The sequence below is a fragment of the Eucyclogobius newberryi genome, unplaced genomic scaffold, assembly GCF_026437365.1.
Source record: "Eucyclogobius newberryi isolate DKJ021-1_F unplaced genomic scaffold, fEucNew1.0.hap1 SCAF_2, whole genome shotgun sequence".
In the NCBI taxonomy this organism is placed as follows: domain Eukaryota; kingdom Metazoa; phylum Chordata; class Actinopteri; order Gobiiformes; family Gobiidae; genus Eucyclogobius; species Eucyclogobius newberryi.
In genome coordinates this window covers 24,589,362-24,606,396 of record NW_027315834.1, presented here as the reverse complement: position 1 = coordinate 24,606,396, position 17,035 = coordinate 24,589,362, and the positions used below count along the sequence as shown (strand labels likewise).

Genomic DNA, 17,035 nt, shown 5'->3' with positions numbered 1-17,035 from the left:
GTGACTCGTGTGAGAGCGAGAGATGTCACAAATGTATTGAAATAAATCTGTTCATCTCACTTACAGTTATAGTTTTTATTAACTATAGTGTTAGTGTTTAAATCCAAGCTAAAAACTGTTTTGTTTAGCCGCGCCCATGACTGACATAATTTTACCTGTTTTTTAATACTTTAAAATACTTCATTATTTTTATTCTTTATTTTACTGTGATAAATTGCATTGTGTTTTTTTTTTATTGTGTTTTAATCACTGTAAAGCACTTTGAACTGCAGTTTGTATGAATTGTGCTTTATAAATAAATTTGATTTGATTTATATATAAATGGCACTTTACACATTTAATTATCTATTTTACACATTAAGAACTGCAATTTGTAAGACAAACAGGATATTTGCAAAGCCTTTTTACTTTTGTTTTTGTTTGTTTTTACTTAGAATAATACATTTTTTATTGAGATACTGAACTTTCCAAAAACCATAAAGCTCATTGTATTATTTTTTGCAATTGGATTAAACCGGCAACTTTTAGATTTGTATTAGTTGTTTAGTTTTATGCGATATTTACCAGATTTGACCCAGATAAAGCTGTTGTCTGAGGACAGGTTGACACTTGGTTTAGATCCAAAACACTAAATGTACTTTTGATTGATCGATTTGTTGCAATTAATCGATTCATTTTTGCCCTAATTCCGACATTTTTCTGAATTTATACATAAGAATTTGTTTGTAATCACTTTATCTCACTTTATTCATGCGCAGTAAGTTGTAACCCACTGATTTTCTGTCAAATTCTCAGACGAATCAGGACCAGAAACTCACAAATAAAAAAAAATGTGATTAATTAAGCTAAAATAAACAGACCTTTTACATGTATTACACTTTTTTCCATTGTCTCTCAGAGCTTTACTCATTATATTTACCTTTTTACCTTCATTTTATAATTATTCCGGCGCATATTAGACTGTACATGAGAGAAAGAGACATTTGAAAAGTGATAAATCCTTTAAATGTTGAAATGTTTTTAAGTGGCTGTTGTTGTAAAGGGGCGTCGTGGTCTACAGTGAGTGGGCGGGGTCTGTGTATCCTGGCAACACTGCAGCTCCTCCCCCGTGTCAAAACACATTACACATCACAGCTCAGTTATTTACAGGCAAAACAACTCATGTTTTGTGTTTTTACAGGTCACTCCCTGCAATACACAAGGTCACCGCTAGAGGGAGCTATAATCCTCCTGCGTGTGACACTGTTTCAACAGCAGAGGACGCAATGTCACCTAAAAATAATCAATAGTATTACCTAAAGAGTTCATCTTATTGGCAAGAAGGGCTTATGTTTTTGGTAAGTATTTGTTTTACTGCAGGAGAATAAATACATAAAGAATAAATACATTTTTGAATCTAAAATAAAACAAAATCTTACTACGTAGTTGCAGATTGGACAAAAGGGCTGCACGATTTGGGAAAAACATATCAAATTGCAATTTTTCCTGACAATAATTTCATTTGAATTTCCCGATTTCATGTTTTAATAAAAGAATTCTGTTCAAAGTTCAGGTCGAAACGTAAAGTAAAAGTACTACAATACACATGTTTTTTGTAGCGTGTTTGTACAGATCTAAACTATGGGACGTCATAGTGTCAAATGCTTGCGTTATGATTATTGTGAGAGCAACGATTATTCACGATTATTAATGAATCTGTGAGAAATCTCAACCAACACGTCTCAGATTTCTTGACTTTTAACCGTCTGAAATGCAAAATAAAGCAAACAGATGAAAAAAGCACTTTAGCTTCTAAAAATGTCACGATCATGATTATTTTTGTCCGTGCGAATACATTCTGACCTAAATAATCACGATGAGCGATTCACCAAACAATCTCGACATCCCAAATATGAAATGTAGTTTGCAGTTTTTATGCAAAATTAGATGAGACACAGCGATCGTTCAAATTTTAATTCGATTGCGATTAATCTTGCAGCTCCGTAAAATGTCGTTTCCAGGTGAAAGAGAGGAAAAGAGACATTCAAAATTGAAATAAATAAATAAAAATAGAATAAAAAGAGTTTATCCTGCAGTGTCTCTCCTTAATGACAGTTTTTTTTATAATTCTCTTTTTTTGACTTTATTTTGTGTATTTGTACCTGTTGTATATATACATTATAGTTTTACACCATTTTACACCAATCGAGCAGGTATTTGTGGAGAAAACGTTGAAAAATCTGTAGAAAATGACAGGAAGTGACATCACACCAGGGACGCTCATTCCAGTCAAAGTTTATACAGAATTTACACAACGAAACATTTTTTTAAACTCTCTAAACATGAATTCAACAAAATAAAGTCGCTCTCATATATTTTTATTTATTAAATAACAGAAACAGTGACATCAGACGAGTTTTGGCCCAGTGTTTGCTGGGTAATATCCTACTGTGATGTCATCAATTACAAACAGGAAGTGGAATTTTAAACCTAAAAAATGTGCTATTCTGTGATATTTTTTTAATAATATTCAGCACATTTTAAAATATTCATCTTAACTGCATTTCAGTTTAGTGAGTCGTCCGACCTGTAGGGGGCGCTTTAAAGGCGACGTTGTATTGACTGAATCTATTGAAACTCTGCGTGTAATTGACTCGCTCTCGCACATTACACTGATTTTATCCCCGTTCCCTTTAAATGAAGTGTTTCTAACGTCACAAGTTGCACGAGGCCGAGACCGTTTGGAACAAAACGTAGATTATCCCGAGCTGCGGAGAGACTTTGAAGGACGGCACATGGATGCAGACCCCGGGGGGAGCCCTTTAATCATCACGGACATGTGATCCCCGCGCCAAACGCCCTGTTCGAACGCAGAGAATGGACGCGTTGTTTACCACGGAGCGAGCGTAACCGCCGGAGACCGCGGGACAAACTGACACTTTCGAAAGTTTGTACATAAACACAAACGTGAAGCGGAACGTGGTATCGTTGTTAAACTGAGGAACTGGGATCAGAGCGCCCCCTGCAGGTCGGACGACTCGCTGAACTAAAATGCAGTTTAGATAAATATATTTTGAATCTTAATTGTTTTTCTTTTTGACTTTATACATGTTGTTTTTAATCATTGTTCATTGTTTTATGTAAAGCGAGTTCCTGTGTTTGTGAATTTTGATGAGAGCGACTTTTATTTTGTTCGATTAATGTTGTTTCTTTGTGTAAATTCTGCATAAACTTAGAGTGTCCCTGGTGTGAAGTCACTTCCTGTCATTTTCTACAGATTTTTCTAAGTTTTCTCCACAAATACCTGCTCGACTGGTGTAAAACTATAATTCTTATGTACAACAGGTATAAACACACCAAATAAAGTCAAAATGAGAATGTCATAAAAACCTGCTATAGGCATTTTAAGGGGGCCCACATTCTCCTGCTGCTGCTGCTGCTGCTGTGGAGAGGGGCCCCTGGTTACTTCCTGTCCCTCTGACTCACTTAAGGCCAAAAACACACACAAACACACTGTACTGAATCAAAACGATGCTTTAAAAAAGCTGTACAATCGAAATTAATTCCATTGTTTATTACAAAAAATCAAATGTGGTTTTGTAACCGTTGAGATTTTTATCAAATTGTATCGTTCGAAAAAATAATGGCTGTTTAATGCTGTTTGAGGGCCAATAAATGACAAACACTGATGAAATAAAACAAGATTATTGAGAATTGTGTTTATTTATTATCTGGTAGGACCATGAAAAATAAACTTTGACTGGTGTGATGTCACTTCCTGTCATTTTTCACAGATTTTTCAACATTTTCTCCACAAATACCTGCTCAATTGGTGTAAAACTATAATTTGAACATCGTAAAAACCTGTCATATGTGACAGGTTAAAAAGCGAGTCACAGATTTGAAATTCGTCATAAGACACTATTTTCACCTTTTAGTTAATTATTGTGGTCAAGACTGTGTTCAGTACAAAAAGTGTAAATGATAAAAATGTACATATGACCTGTTAAAAATGTTTATTTCTATTGGCTGGCGGAAATGTGTGATATGCGCCTGCGCAAAGTTTTCAGTGTTCTTTCCTGAAATAAAAAGGAAGAGTAAGGACGTGAACGTCTCTGTCCTTCATTCTCCAATTCAAAAAGCAACCACGTACCTCTCCCAAACTGTCGGAGCAGAGGGCGCAACACATACGTCACTTTAAACTAAGAAATTACCATAAACAGTTTGTGTAATATTTGTCAACATGATAAGATTGTAAATGATGGCTGTTTAATGCTGTTACTTTAACCCTGCTGGGCTGCCCCTTTAAGAGATTAAACCTGCCCTGAATTGATTTACTTCGGCCTAAACAATATTTCACTTGTGGGCCAAGAAATGACAAATACTGATGAAATAAAACAAGATTATTGAGAATTGCATTTATTCATACGTCACTTCAAACTAAGAAATGACCATAAACAGTTTGAGCAATACTTGTCGACATGATGAGATTGTGTCGAAAGTACTTTTATTTAACAGCAAAACACAAAAAGCAGCGCGATATGTGGGCTAAAGTTCCCTTGGCCGACCTTGTTCAAAAACATGATTACGTAACCGTTTCCCTCGCACCCGTTACGTGACGGTTGGCACTAGGTCATATAGGGAATTGGACAGGAAGTGACGAAATCCAAGATGGCGGCGCTCCTGCGGGCCAAATCACTTGCGGTTCACCATTTTGCTACACCGTTTTTCTGCACCTGGTGGTGCACCAGGTGCAGGGTTAGGGTTAAAGGTTAGGGTTAAAGGTGCCATAACGTGCTTTTTTCACGTTTTGTAGTCTATCCTAAGTGTATAATTGATAATAATAAGTGTTGTGCAACACCCTTAACATAATAGTTAAGAAATATCACCCAGACCTTGGACCCCCTCACCAACCCGGAAATGCAGACGGCTTGGTTTGATATTCGCCCCCACCCTTGCGAAGAGCGATCTGGCTCCCCCGCCCAACCCGTGACGTAGTCTCAGAGCGCGTGTGTGCCCCGCCCACCCGTGACGTAGCCCCACAGCTGTCTGCTCCGCGCTGCGCTGCTCCTGCCGCGCAACTGAGTGAGAAACGATAGAACTTCAGATCAACATTACTTTGAGACGAAATAAATCTGGTGTTTATTCTACAGCGTGCGCAGTGATGACGCGTGCCTGTGATTATGACGCGGTCCTGTGAACACCCCCCGTCAGTTTGGAGATTCGAGGAAAGGAGATAGTCTGTAATATAGCTAAACACTGCGGGAATCAATCAAAAAAACTCTCTGGGTACATATATGAAGCACAAATAGCAATGTAAGAAGGTTAAAAGCTCTGAAAAGTCGATTTTGCATGTTATGGGACCTTTAAGGTTAAGGTTAGGGTTAGGGTTAGGGTTAGGGTTAAGGGTTAAGGGTTAAAGGTAGGGTTAAGGGTTAAGGGTTAAAGTTATGGTTAGGGTTAAGGTTAAGGTTAGGGTCAGGGGTTAGGGTTTAGGGTTAAACCCAGACCCATGTGATTCACATTTCACAATTCTTTGTTTTACATTCAATGCATGCCCATTTAACACTATTTCTTTCTAAATTATGAATATGATACGACCGTTCGCCATGTTTACTACGGTCGACCACCTGTTTACTTCCGCCCGGCTCCCGCCATGTCGTCCTCGCCATGTCGTCACGGGCCATGTCGTCACGGGCCATGTCGTCACTTCCTCCTGTCCAATTCCCTATATGACCTAGTGCCAACCGTGTTCGACGCGCGTTTACATAGACTTTGAATGTAAACTGGACACTTATGCCGCACCGGTCTGAACGGGGCATTACCCGGAGATCGTCATCTTATCCCGGCGAACATCCTAAGGAAAACACAGAGAAGCAGAAGGGCTGGACGTCAACTCCGAGAGAAGAGAGGAGAAAACAGGAAGCCGGTTCCCGCCGTAGTCATGGGTAACGTGAGGTCCCTTCAAAATAAAATGACGGAAATAGCGAGCCTCATGCAGTCCCAGAGAATTTATAGGGACAGCAGCGTCTTGATTTTCACAGAGACCTGGTTAACAGCAGAAATGCCAGACTCTATTGTAGGTTTGGACAATTTTCATCTGCTGCGGGCGACAGAACGAGAGAATGCGGGAAGAAAAGAGGTGGAGGTCTGGCTGTGTATGTGAACACGAGCTGGTGTAAACCCGAACACTGCACAGTGAAGCAGCAGCTATGGAACAAGGATATTGAACTATTGGCTATTGGCATGAGGCCATATTATCTGCCCCGCGAGTTCTCACATGTGATTTTGATCGCAGTCTATGTGGCCCCGTCTGCCAATGCTGAATATGCTTGTGAAGCACTGCTCTCCTGCACTTGTGGGCTGGAAACACAGCACCCACAGGCTTTCTTCCTCGTCTCTGGTGACTTTAACCAGGCTTCTCCCTCTTCTGTTCTACCAACATACACCCAGTATGTCACCTGCCCCAGCAGAGAGAGTAGAACATTGGACTTGTTTTTTGCCAACACCAAGGAGGCTTATTCCTCTTCCCCCCTCCCTCCCCTGGGCAGCTCGGACCACAACCATGTACATCTGAGGCCTGTGTATGAACCCATCGTGCGAAGGCAGCCTGTGGTGTCCCGTGAGGTGAGGATGTGGTCTGCTGAGAGCGAGGAGGCTCTGAGGGACTGCTTCAGCACCACTGTCTGGACTGAGCTTTATGACCCACATGGGGAGGACATCAACACCATCACAGAGTGCATCACGGACTACATCAACTTCTGTTTTGAGAACATTGTTCTCTCCCGGACGGTGCGGTGTTTTCCAAACAACGAGCCATGGATTACCCGTGAACTGAAGGCTCTGCTGAAGGAGAAGAAGAGAGCCTTCAGGTCAGGGAACAAGGAGGAGCTGAGGACTGTGCAGAAGGAGCTGAGGAGGAAGATCAGGCAGGCTGAAGCCGGCTACAAGAGGAGGATGGAGGAGCAGCTGCAGCAGAAGAACATTCAGGGAGTGTGGAGAAGCCTGAAAACCATCTCGGGCTTCAAAATCCCCCCTGCCCAGACAGAGGGGGACCTACAGTGGGTGACTGATTTAAATGCTCACTTCTTGAGATTTGATCGGTCACCCGCCCCTCCCCCTGCACAGCTGCATGCTCCCTCTTCCACAGCTGGACAATGCCCTGCATCTGTTCCTCTTCGCTTCTCTGCCCCGGACCATCAGCTCCCCACTTCGCCTGGACTCACCCATCCCCCCAGCACACGGTCCCCCTGCCATCCACTGACTGTCACAGCAGCACAGGTAAGGAGTGAGCTGAAGAGGATTAAAGTGATAAAGTGAGGAAGGCAGCAGGACCTGACGGCATCAGCCCCAGGCTCCTTAAGTCCTGCAGATGAACTGTGTGGAGTTATGGAGCATGTCTTCAACATGAGCCTGAAGCTGAGGGTGGTACCACAGGTCTGGAAGACCTCCTGTCTGGTACCTGTGCCTAAGACACTGCGCGCCAAAGACCTCAACAGCTTCAGGCCAGTGGCTCTCACGTCCCACCTGATAAAGACACTGGAGCGGCTGGTCCTGGACCACCTCCGCGCCATCGTGAGCTCAGCCATGGACCCGCTGCAGTTTGCATATCGGCCTGGCATTGGAGTGGAGGACGCCGTCATCTCCCTGCTGCACCACTCTCTCTCTCACCTGGAAAAGCCTGGCAGCTCTGTGAGGATCCTGTTCTTTGATCTCTCCAGCGCCTTCAACACCATCCAGCCGCTGCTCCTGATGGACAAGCTGGAGACGGCTGGTGTGGAGTACGACCTGGCAGAGTGGATCCTGGACTACCTCACAGACTGACCCCAGTTTGTGAGAGCACGGGACTGTGTGTCTGACACTCGGACCTGCAGTGTGGGGGCGCCCCAGGGCACTGTCCTCGCTCCCTTTCTCTTCACCCTCTACACTGCAGACTTCAGACATGACATGGACAGCTGTGTCCTGCAGAAGTTCTCTGACGACTCTGCCATCATCGGACTCATCACGGACGACGATGACGCGGAGTACAGGGGACTGGCGCAGGACTTTGTGGACAGGTGTCAGCGGAACCACCTCCTCATCAACGCGGGGAAGACCAAGGAGATGGTGGTGGATTTCCGCAGACGCCACCCCACTGCCCCCTCACCAGTGAACATCCAGGGACGGGACATTGAGAGAGTGGACTCATACAAGTACCTGGGTGTTCATCTGAACCACAAACTGGACTGGACTCATAACACAGACGCACTGTACAGGAAGAGCCAGAGTCGGCTCTACCTCCTGAGGAGACTCAGGTCTTTTGGAGTGACAGGGCCACTCCTGAAGACCTTCTACGACTCTGTGGTGGCATCGGCCCTCCTGTACGGTGTGGCCTGCTGGAGCAGCAGCATCACAGAGAGGGAGAGGAAGAAGCTGGACAGAGTCATCAAGAAGTCCAGCTCCGTCCTGGGCTGTGCTCTGGACTCGGTGCAGGAGGTGGGGGACAGGAGGGTCCTGGCTAGATTCACATCTATGCTGGACCATGAGTGTCACCCCCTGCAGGACACTCTCTCCGCTCTGGAGAGCAGCTTCAGTGAGAGACTGATCCACCCTCGATGTGTGAAGGAAAGGTTCCGTAGGTCTTTCCTTCCTGCTGCTGTCAGACTTTATAACAAAAACTGTTAGTACTGAACACTCGCAATACTGACCTAACCTAATACTGATGTGCAATTCTGTCATATGTGCAATTGCTGTTGGAATTCATGTGCAATTCATGTGCTGTCGTGACACATGTTCATGTGCAATTACTGTCGTGATCACATGCAATGGTATTTATGTATTTATTTATTTGTCTATGGGAGTTTTTATTTATTTATAGGAGATCTTCTACTGAAAGTGTTTTTCAGACTTCCTATAAGTGATCTGTTCTTCTGTATCTACCTCTGTATCTTCCTGCGTTGCACCAATGAAATTTCCCCATGTGGGACAATAAAGGAATATCTTATCTTATCTTATCTTATCTTATCTTCATGTGCAATTACTGTTGTGATTCATGTGCAATTACTGTGCAATTCATGTGCAATTTATGTGCAATTACTGTCGTGACACATATTCATGTGCAATTACTGTCGTGATCACATGCAATGGTATTTATTTATTTATTTATTTTATCTTTATTATTTTTCCCCTCCATCCCTTGTTGGAAAATGGGAGGTTTTGTCTATAGGAGTTTTTGTTCAGAAGAGATCTTCTATTGAGAGTGTTTTTCAAACTTCCTGTAAGTTAGCTGTTCTTTTCCTCTGTATCTACCTGCGTTGCAACAATGTAATTTCCCCATGTGTGGACAATAAAGGATTATCTTCTCTTATCTTATCGTATAACAGTCTGGAGAGAGCAGTCGCGACACAGTTTCTTGGCCACGCCCTCATCACGTTTGACTGGAGGCTGAAGGGCAGTGGAAAACAACACTGTGTGTGATTGGTCACCAGAGCCGTCTATCATACTGATCTGCTGCTCCATTGGTTGGTGTTTTAGAAGGAAGTCAAGTGTCACATCATTTCGGAGGATAAGCTTGGAGTTGACAAAAGCCCTCTATATTTCTGAAACGAGCGTTGTAAGATTTGGATCCCACAAATTGTGTCATAGACAGAAAAAACGCGGGTTTGTTTACATTTGCTGGATGCAGTTAAATCTCACAGCGTCGCTTTGTGGGTTGTACCATCAACTTGACCACCGCCGCAATAGAGAGAGCAAAGTGGGACTTTATTGTTCAAAGCTAGCTAGCTAGCTCTGCCATTTGGCTTCTGTCATTGCTGATCGCAGGCTTTATGGCTACGAATTACGAGCCAATATATGGACTTTCAGAGGACGAGGTAAGCATTATGCTAAATGTGTATTTCATGCTCGGTGGACAAGAGTAGAGCGGTTTGTACAGAGCGACGCTGCCGTTAGCTGACAGTGAAGCTAACATAACCTAGAGCCACAGTAGTAATGTTGTGTCTGCTGTCCGCGGCTTGACCACACACGAGCTTGATGCTGGACCTCTGTTTTAAAGAACCTTCCTGCTGTTGACCTGTGACCTGTGACCTTTGCACAGAGGGAACACTGCTAGTTTTATGTGTGTTAACGCTAAGCACACTCAGCCATAGCTTTATTTTATTACAGCGATAGCCGAAGTCTTCACCGCCTGTAGTAATTATATAATCGAAACAGTGCAGTCCCTAGATGTTTTACCGACTGTATCATATTTAAAAAAACAACACAAATCTTAGTTACCAGGCGATATATTTCCCAGGCAGAGGTCTGAGTCTTGTTTTGGTTGTTGTGTTGGTTATCTTGGGGTAACCAAAAACCTCATTGTCATACATTGTTTTTGAGTTGAGACCCAGTTAAACTATATTGTCCTTTATGTATCAGTAGTCAATTAATTTAATGTGCTAGATTTTGTGTAGAGCAAGTGCAAACGTTTGGATACCTCAACATTCAGCATTGTTGTTTGCTTATATTCTATATTCTATTGCAACCATTAAGAATTTATTTTCTAACATATTAAGAAGAAATAGCACCAGTTTGTCTCATTTTAGCAGTATATTAAATGCATGTTATTAAAACACTAAAATACTGATGTTGTAAATTGAATACAGCAAAATTATACACATTAAATGTGTTTCTAAATGTGCCACTGACTTGACACTTCCACCAGATATATAAAGGGACTAAACCATAGTTGTCCATAAATTATTATCTGTAATAAAATGAATGGGACACAGGAATAAGAAGGCAAACATATTTGTATTTTTCTATTTGGACAATTGTCAAGTGGCCGAAGTTTAACCTCCAATGCTCTTTCTCAAATATTATGTAGCTTTTAAGTGAATATTAATGTTGTGTCTCTCTTTGCAGAATGACACCAGAGTGCTGCGGGTTAAGGTCATTGCAGGAATTGATCTGGCTAAAAAAGATATAATTGGAGCCAGGTGAGTACCGGTATAGCGCATTGTCTTGTGCCTTAAGAAAAGTAATGGTGCCGTATAAAATATTTGTATTAAGTACTAGATCATTATCATCAGTATTGTCACCTATTGATTATTAAAGGGCTCTGTATCCTTGAGCTGCAACTACATTCCTTCAATATAATAAACTAAGACCTTGGACAAAGAGTTAATCAGTCATTGCCCCAAACTTGACTATTAACTAGCTTCATTTCCATTTTTCTGTTGAGTAATGATTAGACATTACACGACTCACTCATGGCAGAGATAACTGTTAATCTTTAGCATGTCCAATGTTTAATTGTGGTTATTTACCTTTGTGCCACCTTCACTACAAGGCTCTGTAGTGAAGCGTTTATTATCGCAGCCGTAATACAATGTTATGAGAAAAGTGTTTAGAAGTTGTAATGAAAAGACAATACCTGTAATTTTATTATTCCCCTGTGGTGTACAGTCCCAATTTCAAGTATGTTTTGTAAAAACTATTTTAGTTGTTACATGATTCATTGACCATGTCCTCCATCATTTTCATGCTTAGTATCATCATAATATACTGTAAACTCTTCTCAAATAGAAACAAACCATAGTATACTGAATTAAATACTATAGTTTTAGGGCTGCATGATGTTGGAAATTATTGCGATGTGGCTGTTAATTGCTGCTATATTGATATTATTGCAATATTTGAATATACTTTGACATAATGAAATCAGACTAGATTGGGGTTCATTTTTGACTGAATAAGGAAAGTTATGGATAAAACCCAATCTTCAGATGGGACGCGGGTGACTAATAATAACATATAATTTTATATAAACCAAAATGTGCATAACTCAATTCACACGTCTGACTTTGTAAAATCAAGAGCATAAGATCATTGACAAAACCATGGCTCATTTAGGAAAATAATAAATAAAATCTGCCTTTTTCATTTAGAATCTTCATCACCAGGTCCCTCCATCAGTACATTTCTGTCCGATGGAGGATCTTAGTATTATTGCCATCTATGTTTAGTTTGTTATGATATCTATTATTTGCATCAGCCAATATCAATACTTTTGCAATGTATTGTACAACCCTAAAAATACTTTTTGACAGAGACATTTCGATCCTCAGCTTCTACATCCAGCTCTTCAAATTAAAGAGTGAGATAAATGCAACATGCTGTGTTGCAATTATAGTTTTTGTGTAGTCACACCAGATCACAGGGCACCTAAACACACAATTAAAGGCCGCAGGGTTTCTCAAGACGTCAATTAGCTGTATTGCTTTGGGCACTATTTCCATCTTAGAATCACAATGCAACACTGCAACAGGGGGGTTGCAGTGTTTCTTAGCCAAATAAAATGTTGTGATTTCTATGCTTGACAAATCATTTGGTGTGTATTCCTAATTTACATTCTGTATAATTTACCTCCATTACCTCAGAATGAATGTAGTCGATTGACGTGAAATGGCAGATCAGTTTTGTCTAGCAATTATCTAAGATTTTTTTTTTAGTCGAAGCTGATTTGAAATCGCTTTAACTCTGACGCTCAGGTTTATATTTGCTGCGGTGTCTATTTTTAGTTTACTTTACTTTTTGCTTTGTCAATAGTAAATTGCTGCTTTATCTCTCGATCTACAAATGCAGCAGTTTTTATCTGCAGATCCAAACACTCATGGTTTGGAAAAACAGAAAAACAAATAGTGACGTAATGGAAAACTCTACTTAAAATTGTTTGGTCAAAGAATGATAAGAGTTCATTCCGACAAACTGCTTTACAATTACTACGTCAATTGGAGAGGTGTAGTTATTTTATACATTTTATTATTATTCACATTCATCACTTATCTATTTGCAAGAATTTTACCTTGAGGATGAATTGTGCAGTTTGTGTGTGTGAGAAAACACTCGCTGTATCTGATATCTGTATCTGACACATTATCTTGAGCAAAAGGTTCTCCCAGGCGTAAAGAACATGTACCCAATTTTGAACCATGAGTGAAGAACTTTATGTGTACATTTAGGTTTTGTCAGTAAATATACTCAGGATGATGTATCAAGATGTCCTCAGAGGTTTTCCCTTTAGAACACCTGTGAACTCTACACAACTAATGACATAACTAAACAGAAAGAATAAACACTAGATTTAACTTGATTGTTGCTGCCCTAGCACTAGGACTACTTAAAAAATGAATCGCTGATAGTCGACTTCTAAATAGCATAGTTGTTTCTCTGTCATGGTCACGACATTAATGTGAGAGAAGAAACTGAGAAAGTCATATGCAGTTTCTTCCACGTGGTTCTCATCCTACACCGTCTCTGATTGATTGGATAAAATGATCTGTCACAGACAATTAAATCCTTATGGTTGTCATCCAACAGGATGCCTTCAAAAAGTTTATCGTTCAGTTTCATAATAACTAGTTTTAAAATACATTCTATGGGGCAGCCTTTTCCCTGAACAAATAAAAGTTTCTTTATTGTTCACATAATTTATATCTTGCAATTTTTAAAATGTTTGCATTATTTATCCCTTTGAGCTTCCACCAATAACATCAGAGTACAACTTGGACAGTTTGTGTTCCTTCCATAATTTCCATTTTAGCATTTTAGCAAAGGAGTGAGTTGTTTATGCGCAGCATCCACTTGGAAAGGCGTCCATGAGTCTCTCTGTGCTAAAGCAATATGATGATTGTATCCCCAAACGTTAGCCTAGTCTGCTAATTGTGAACAGCTTTTCCTGGTCTCTGGTTACTGTCTTTCATTATTGGGATGTGTCACTTGGTGTAAACCAAGTTTGTTGACACTGACAGACCACAAAGAATACCACAAAGGTTCTAAAGGTCTTCAGGAAGTATTATTGTTTTAGAAAATTCCTTAAATCGGTTTGAACATGAAACCTTTTCTGAACTCTTGAAGAATATTAGTTTTTGCATTTTTCCGTGTAGAGTAATGATGTATATGATGTTGGAATTCAATTTGAGAATAATGGTTTTATCTTTTTACTTAATATAATATTTAGCAGTATTCAAACAGTGTTCATTGTTATGTTCCAGACAGATCTGCTCTGAAAATGTTGTGTAAGAACTGTCATGTCTTTTTGTTTTTCTGTAGTGACCCCTACGTAAAGCTGTCCCTCTATGTCGCAGATGAAAACAAAGAACTTGCCTTAGTTCATACCAAAACAATAAAAAAGGTGAGTATACCTCTTTCAATGCTTTAAAAAAAAAAAATCGACCTGTAGCTATTCTCAGGGGTGTATATGGAGAATGGACCTTTGCTCGGGTAATCCAATAGAAGGCGATGTAAGAAACTCAAATCCAAAACGATGAACAAACATAAAGCTGTTTTGTGATCAAGCAGTCAGAACAACTCAAGCACATTAGTACGTACCATAGACTGTGTAGAGCAGTGGACAACATGACGCCATACTGTTTGGCTCCAGCCAATTGAAGCCTATCGTGGATAGCAGTTATAGCGGTTAATGTGGAGCCAAATTCCATATTTGTAAATCTGAGTGCATGTTTCATGGCAACCACAGAGCCAATCGGGAGCGAGGTTGTAGAAAATGTGTTGTTCCATGGCATAAAGTATTTGGCTTAATGAGGCCTGTAGACCACGAGCTAGGCAAAGATAGCAGTGGAAAACATAGGCTATTTATGGCGACATAATTGTCTTGAATTAACTTGAATATATAGACTTACACCATTCAGTCATACCAAATATGTAGCCTATAAGCCTAAACCTATAATAGTTGCGTGACGAGCAGCAGTAATCCTGTCATTCCGGAAGCCCGTCTGGGCGCTACCATACACCATAATCCTTCTTCCGCTTATATTAGTTAACATAAGGCTGCCGAATAAGTTCTACACAGATTAAAAAGTTATTTTCAGGCCGTCCAGGGAATTGGTGCATTGTTGACTTGTTGGGCACATGGACATTACTTTATGGCATGTTTTAGCTGTGAGACTTTTCTCTCGTTCTACACTTAGTTCCTGCTCGACCGGAAGTGCCATTACAATGGAAGTGCTGATCCGTGGCAAAAAGAGGCAAAAGTGTGCGGGGTGGAATAAAGTTAATAGCATCTTCTGAGCTCGTCTCCCGATGCACGTAGGCTACTTGATGCTACCGTTGTCCAGCTCGTAGTCTACAGGCCTCGTTTAGCCAAATGCGATTGTCTTATGCCATCCATGGGAACATATTAGCTAATTGGTATGAACAATTTAACTAAGTCGTTTGAACGTTTTAGCTCATTTGTGCGTATGAATCCAATTTGCATCCCGCACCCACTGTCATCGGAATGGCTCCATACTGGGCCACATACTGAGCCCCATACTGAAAATGAGCAGGAGTAGCAGCACTTATTTCGGTGCTCAGAATATGAAAGAGTAGGATAGGAGTCATGCTACCAAAATATTCATCACTATTAAAATGACAATAGCTAAATCATTTCAATGCGCTCTTTTATTAAACACACTGTGGTACGCAATGACTGCATCTGTCCGGATTAAATGGAATGTCAAGTTGGTGGACCTATAGCAAATTTAGTTGGGACCCCTGAGCCAGTGGGAGACCCTTATCAAACCTGAATAAGCTAAATGTGTTGGTAGCTGTATCTCTCTTTGTTTTGAGAATGTTCGAGTTATTTTGCCTGGAAGTCTCAAATCCTTCATTGTTTTATTCAGATCCAATCGTGTGTTTACTTTCTGGCCATGTGTGCGTGGGACATCTCGCACCACCACAGTTACACTCTACTGGGCTTTGTCACCTCTGAATCAAGTTTGAAGTCATCTATTTTCTCAGACAATAATATATTTATTGCTTTATTTGAACATGTACAGATACAAACACATTTACAGTTGCGCAGCAGTCAAATGCATGTGTCATAGGGCTTATAACCGGAGATAATTCGCAAAACATTTGTCCTTTTAAAAGCGCTTTTTTCTTTCTGGAACTCTCTGCAAAAACATAACAAGCTGGGCTGTCACAATAATTATTTGATGGAGCAACATTTTATGGGGCTCCATATTTATCATGCGGACGTTTTTCTTTTGCACTAGTGGGGGATTTTATTACATTTTTTAGTAACTGTATATAAGTAACACTGTGGCACAAAAGAGAGGGGGGCATGCTGTGGGTTTATTGTGTTTTCAAATTATTTTAGCCTTTTTAACAAAATTGCTCAGTAAATCAGGTACACCAATTTGTTACATTCCTCGTGTTGTTTTCATGTAGTGGAGGTGGAGGTTAGCAGCCTTCCTTGGGAGTTGTGTAGGCACTCGCTTGCTGCTGCCAGTGCCATGCTAAGCTTATTGGGTAAAAATAGCAGACAATGCAGTGCTTTGTGGGGCAGAAAAAATCATCACATACTTGGCTCTTCTGAGTGTCTAGTGTATGATGTATGAAATGGTCTTATAATATAAAGACCATTTTGTGTTTGTAATGTGTTCGCTCTGGGGTCCTTAAGCAATAATAATATGACACATGTCTTTTTGTGTAGAATTTGATTGCTTGTTTGTATTTGTTTTGTTGCAGACACTAAATCCAAAATGGAATGAAGAATTTTTCTTTCGGGTAAGTTTTTGCAAATCTTGAATGAACATCCACTGTTAAACGAGGCTAAATAAGCTCTAACTAAACAACTATTGAGTTCAAATATAGTGGAAATGTTGAATACAGTTATGTGTATGATTGGGGGCTACCCAGATATAAAATATGGAATTGAATGTCTAACTTTTTTCCTTTTTAATATTTTAGTAAATTATGTTTTCATATGTTTTTTTCAATTATTTGTTGTAATCTTTGTGTGTGGCATACTCAGCCCTCGCAGATGTAGGACTAATAAGACACATGAGCAAGAGGATTATGTTCTCAAAGTAAAGCGATACGTGGGACTCGTAATCATTTCACTTCTATTTATTTATCGCTTTATAAATGCATTTATTGCACAGCCAAGTAAGTCTCGCCTTTTGATTGGTACAAAAACAGGATCATATCACACCTGTTTTAAAGTCTCTGCACTGGCTTCCTGTCTCTTATCGATTGATTTAAAACATTATTTTATTTGTTTTTAAATGCCTTCACGGCCTCGCTCCATATT

General features: G+C 40.3%; 1 protein-coding gene across 3 annotated transcripts in view; it reads left to right on the top strand.

The window, feature by feature from the left end:
* The first annotated feature begins 9,502 nt into the window (after positions 1-9,502).
* The window catches only part of nedd4l (NEDD4 like E3 ubiquitin protein ligase), a 30,687-nt gene continuing 23,154 nt past the window's right edge, over positions 9,503-17,035 (top strand). For all 3 annotated transcript variants that reach the window (XM_072454795.1, XM_072454794.1, XM_072454793.1), the window contains exons 1-4: positions 9,503-9,830; positions 10,861-10,934; positions 14,050-14,131; positions 16,471-16,509. In XM_072454795.1, coding sequence (XP_072310896.1) covers positions 9,786-9,830; positions 10,861-10,934; positions 14,050-14,131; positions 16,471-16,509 — 240 coding nt within the window. In that variant the 5' untranslated portion in view covers positions 9,503-9,785. The remainder of the gene's footprint in view (positions 9,831-10,860; positions 10,935-14,049; positions 14,132-16,470; positions 16,510-17,035) is intronic.